At 35.8% G+C, this 5,000-nt stretch overlaps 1 protein-coding gene across 1 annotated transcript in view; it reads left to right on the top strand.

Annotated features, from left to right (window-relative positions):
* Positions 1-2,487, top strand: part of LOC113805499 (uncharacterized) — a 3,958-nt gene extending 1,471 nt beyond the window's left edge. The window contains exons 2-3 of the mRNA XM_070114896.1: positions 11-2,132; positions 2,355-2,487. Coding sequence (XP_069970997.1) covers positions 11-2,102 — 2,092 coding nt within the window. The 3' untranslated portion in view covers positions 2,103-2,132; positions 2,355-2,487. The remainder of the gene's footprint in view (positions 1-10; positions 2,133-2,354) is intronic.
* The last annotated feature ends 2,513 nt before the right edge of the window (positions 2,488-5,000 follow it).

Genomic DNA, 5,000 nt, shown 5'->3' with positions numbered 1-5,000 from the left:
TTGTATCCAGGTTGATCAATGGAAATGTAGAAAACAAACTACGTAAAGTAGATTCAGTTCACAGCAAAAAGCTCTTACACTTGGGAATTGATATAAAGAAAAAAGTGGACAAAAATAAAGTAATATTTAACTTCTCTAACATAATTTTAACTGAAGAGCAAAAGGACGTACTTTCCTATGGCTTAGATTATTGTATACCCCAAACTAAACTGGCTTTTCATAAATTTTACCTATACTTTGAAAAACTGTGTAGTACCATAAAGAACTGTGACATCTACAACAACAACTTCAATAATGTTGCTAACAACATTACAACTATAGCCAACAATACTTTTATAAAATTCTCACACCAAAGAAAACAAACACGTGATTCAGATGCTTTCTTGTCACCTCTACATACCCTTAAAAATGATAACTCAATAGTAATAACCAAACCTGACAAGGGAAGAGGAGTTGTTATTGTAAACAAGTGTGATTATAAACAAAAACTAATGGATATTCTTAATGACCAAACAAAATTCAAACGAATCTCGACTGAAATATCCACTCATCTTCTTTACTTGGAAGACAAATTAAACAGACTGCTTCGTACCATCAAATCATCCATCAGTTTAAATACCTATAACTCCCTCTTATCATCTGGTTCCAGACCTGGTGTACTTTATGGACTTCCCAAGGTTCATAAACCAAATATTCCACTAAGACCTATTATTTCCTCGATTGGCACTTTTAATTATAATGCTGCTAAATTTCTTGTCCCTGTCATCTCTCCCTTAACAACCAATCACTATACCATTGATAATTCCACAGCTTTTGCTAAAGAAATCACATCACTAAACTACCAAAACCCCGTCACAATGGCGAGTTTTGATGTGGAATCATTGTTCACCAACGTGCCTCTACATGAGACCACGGAACTAATAGTTAACAACCTGAACATTTCTCATCTTGATAAATTTGGATTAGATAAAGTTCACTTCAGAAAATTACTTGAAATTACAGCCCATCATTCAGTGTTTTGTTTTGATGATTGCTTGTATACGCAAACAGACGGCGTAGCCATGGGCTCTCCACTCGGCCCGTCCTATGCTAATGCGTTTCTGTGTCATCACGAACAAGACTGGCTAGAACAATGCCCGCTTGAATTTAAACCTCTACATTATCGTCGGTACATTGACGATACTTTTCTGCTCTTCAAACATCCCTCACATGTTAATCTCTTCTTAGATTATCTAAATTCCAAACACCCCAGCATCAAATTTACCTGTGAAATACAAAAGGACAACCAATTACCCTTTTTAGATACTATAGTCACCAATAACAACGGTAACTTCCATACAAGTATCTACCGTAAACCAACTTTCACTGGCCTTGGACTACACTTCCTCAGTTTTACCCCATATATTTATAAGATAAACAGTGTTAAAACTCTTATAACAAGGGCCTATAATGTATGTAGCAACTGGGCCGCCTTTCATATTGAAATGTCATTTTTGAAAAACTTCTTTTTAACAAATGGGTACCCATTATATATTTTTGATAAAATAACCAAAACTTTTTTATGCAAAAAATTCACTGATCACCAAACTGTCTTTACTGTTAAACGAGACCACAAGTATGTCAAACTACCTTATATGGGTGATTTAAGCTGTGAGATAAGGAAACAACTAAAAGTCCTCTTACAAAATAATTACCCCCAGATCAAGTTTACTTTTGTCTTCAGTAATACTAACACAATAGCGAAATTCTTAAAACAACCTTTTAACTACAGTTCTGATTTGTGTTCGAATGTGGTTTATCTATTTACCTGTCCTAGCTGCCAAGCTAGGTACGTGGGGTCGACATCACGATGGCTCCGTCACCGCATCTCCGAGCACAAAGGCAAATCGTTCAGAACTGGTCTACCGCTGAGTAAACCATCTTTCTCGGCAATAAGAGAACATTCGCTTCAACACTCACATCCCTTTTCTAACACTGATTTCAGTATTTTGTCCTCCCACTCCTCACGGCAAGACCTCATCACCTCAGAATCCTTGCTAATTAAAAAGATGAAACCGGAGTTGAACAACATAACGACAACAACTCCCTTGTTTACACACTGACTGCCCATCACCATAAATCACCTATTCTTGGTTAGTTTTTGACTTTCTTGTGCATTCCATATTTATGAATTGTATTTTTGTATTTATATCCTTGTTCTGAGTTTATGTACTTTGTTTGTATTCGTATTTTTCGTATTCTTTCGTGTTTTTATCACTGTGTTTTATATCATTTAGTTTCACGTTGTTTCCTAAAACCAGAATGAACTATTTCATTTACATTGTCTAATTGACCCTATTGTCTGGTTATTTCAGCATTGACAATGAAGGACTGTTGAAGCCTTCGAAACGTTTGCTAATAAACATGCGATTCTTCACGGCCGTATTGATCCACCTCTTCTTGCTTACGATTCGACGAATTATCGGAATACCTATTACGGAATATATATATATATATATATATATATATATATATATATATATATATATATATATATATAATGTGTGTATATGTTTATATATATGTGTGTGTGTGTGTGTGTGTGTGTGTGTGTGTGTGTGTGTGTGTGTGTGTGCATATATATGTGCATATATATGTATATATATATATGTATATATATATATATATATGTGTGTGTGTGTGTGTGTGTGTGTTTGTGTGTGTGTGTGTGTTTGTGTGTGTGTGTGTTTGTGTGTGTGTGTGTGTGTGTCTGTGTGTGTGTGTGTCTGTGTGTGTGTGTGTGTGTGTGTGTGTGTGTGTGTGTGTGTGTGTGTGTGTGTGTGTGTGTGTGTGTGTGTGTGTGTGTGTATGTTTATATATATATATGTTTATATATATATATGTTTATATATATGCATATATATATATATATATATAAACGCACGCACGAACACACACACACACACACACACACACACACACACACACACACACACACATATATATATATATATATATATATATATATATATATATATATATATGTGTGTGTGTGTGTGTGTGTGTGTGTGTGTGTGTGTGTGTGTGTGTGTGTGTGTGTGAGTTTGTATATAGATTCATACATACATATGTATATATATGTGTGTGTGTGTGTATGTATATATATATATATATATATATATATATATATATATATATGTGTGTGTGTGTGTATATATATATATAAATATTTACATATATACACATATATGTATAAAGATACACACGCAGATATATATATATATATATCTGCGTGTGTATCTTTATACATATATGTGTATATATGTAAATATTTATATATATATACATACATATATATATATACATATATTCATATATATATATATATATTTATATCTAGGAGAAGGTATTAGTCATTATTCAATAATCATTTTCATTTTTGTTCATTATACTCATCATTAATTATTATCTCATTCCACATGAAGGAATTTCCTTCGTAAATCTCAAGTTAATTCATCATTTCCAATAACCACAGGATTCATCACAAACAGTTACCAATAACAAAGGTTTATTATTAATAGAAAAAATATGAAATGAAATAAATATAACAATTAATGTGAAACTAAAACAATAACAAATCCATGCTTCATTTGGCCGGAGCAGCCGTCTCGCAAACAGATATTCATATATCTTTACAATCAGCAGATTTTACCATAATATACTTTCGTATCTGGATGCATGTTGGAACAAAGCATACCTCTAAACATTTAGACAAAGTTTACCATATATATAGCCCTAGGAGTGCCCTATAAGCATGTACCCACAGAGAGCTCCTTACCTCGTCACCGCTCCGCAGTCACTGCCCATACCCAGAACTGTCAAAAACAGCTGATCACTAGAAAACGGGAAATCGAACCTTATCGGAAATACTTCGTTAAACGTGTTTACATGGATAACTTTCCTGTTTTACTAAAGTATAGTTCCGTATATGTTAGGACTATATAACACCCCCACCGCAAAGATAAACCCATCGGGTTTTATACTCATTAACCTGGTCTGGAGAGACTATCCGCTATTATATTATTGCGACCTTTTATGTGCTTTACCACCAGATTGTACGGTTGCAACGCTAAGTACCACCTTGCCAAGCGTTGGTTTTTTGTTTTTCATTCTCATAACGAACTGAAGTGGGTTATAATCACTAAAGACTTCAATCTCGTATGGCGTGCAGCTCAAGTACACATCGAACTTTTCAAGAGCCATGAGAAGAGCGGCAGCTTCTTTTTCTATCGTGCTATAGTGAGTTTGGTGCGGCTTGAACTTCGCAGACGAGTAACAGACCGGGTGCAGAACCCCGTCTTTTCCTTCCTGCAACAAAACTGATCCTGCAGCCACGTCACTGGCATCTGCCTGGAGGGTAAAAGGTTTATCAAAATCTGGAGACTTTTGGACAGGTTCACACATTAGAAAGTTCTTTAATTTACTGAAAGACTCCTGGCATTTAACCGTCCATTTGAATTCTTTCTTAGGACTCAAAAGATCTGTTAATGGTTTGGCTACGTCAGCAAAGTTTGGACAAAACCTACGGTAGTACCCAGCCATACCAATGAATCTTTGAACTGCTCTTTTATTCTTAGGTACAGGTAACTCATCGATAGCTTCAACCTTGGCTTTAACTGGAGCAACCTCTCCTCCTCCAACCTCGTGACCGAGATACCTCACCTTAGCTTGTGCAAACTCACTCTTGACCAGATTGACAGTGAGCCCGGCATCTTGAAGGCGTTCAAAGAGGGATCGCAGTGTTGCCACATGGTCCTCCCAGTTACGGCTGTAAACTACAAGGTCATCTATGTATACCTTTACCCCTTTGAGATCCCGTATTATCGAACCCGTCAGCCGCTGAAATGAGCTAGGCGCATTCTTCAAACCAAATGGAAGCACACAATAGTTATAAAGCCCATTAGGGGTCACAAACGCTGTTATCTGCTTCGCATCAGGTGATAAGGGCACCTGATAATAGC

The sequence above is a fragment of the Penaeus vannamei genome, chromosome 36, assembly GCF_042767895.1.
Source record: "Penaeus vannamei isolate JL-2024 chromosome 36, ASM4276789v1, whole genome shotgun sequence".
Taxonomy (NCBI): Eukaryota; Metazoa; Arthropoda; class Malacostraca; order Decapoda; family Penaeidae; genus Penaeus; species Penaeus vannamei.
This window is presented reverse-complemented; position numbering and strand designations above follow the sequence as displayed.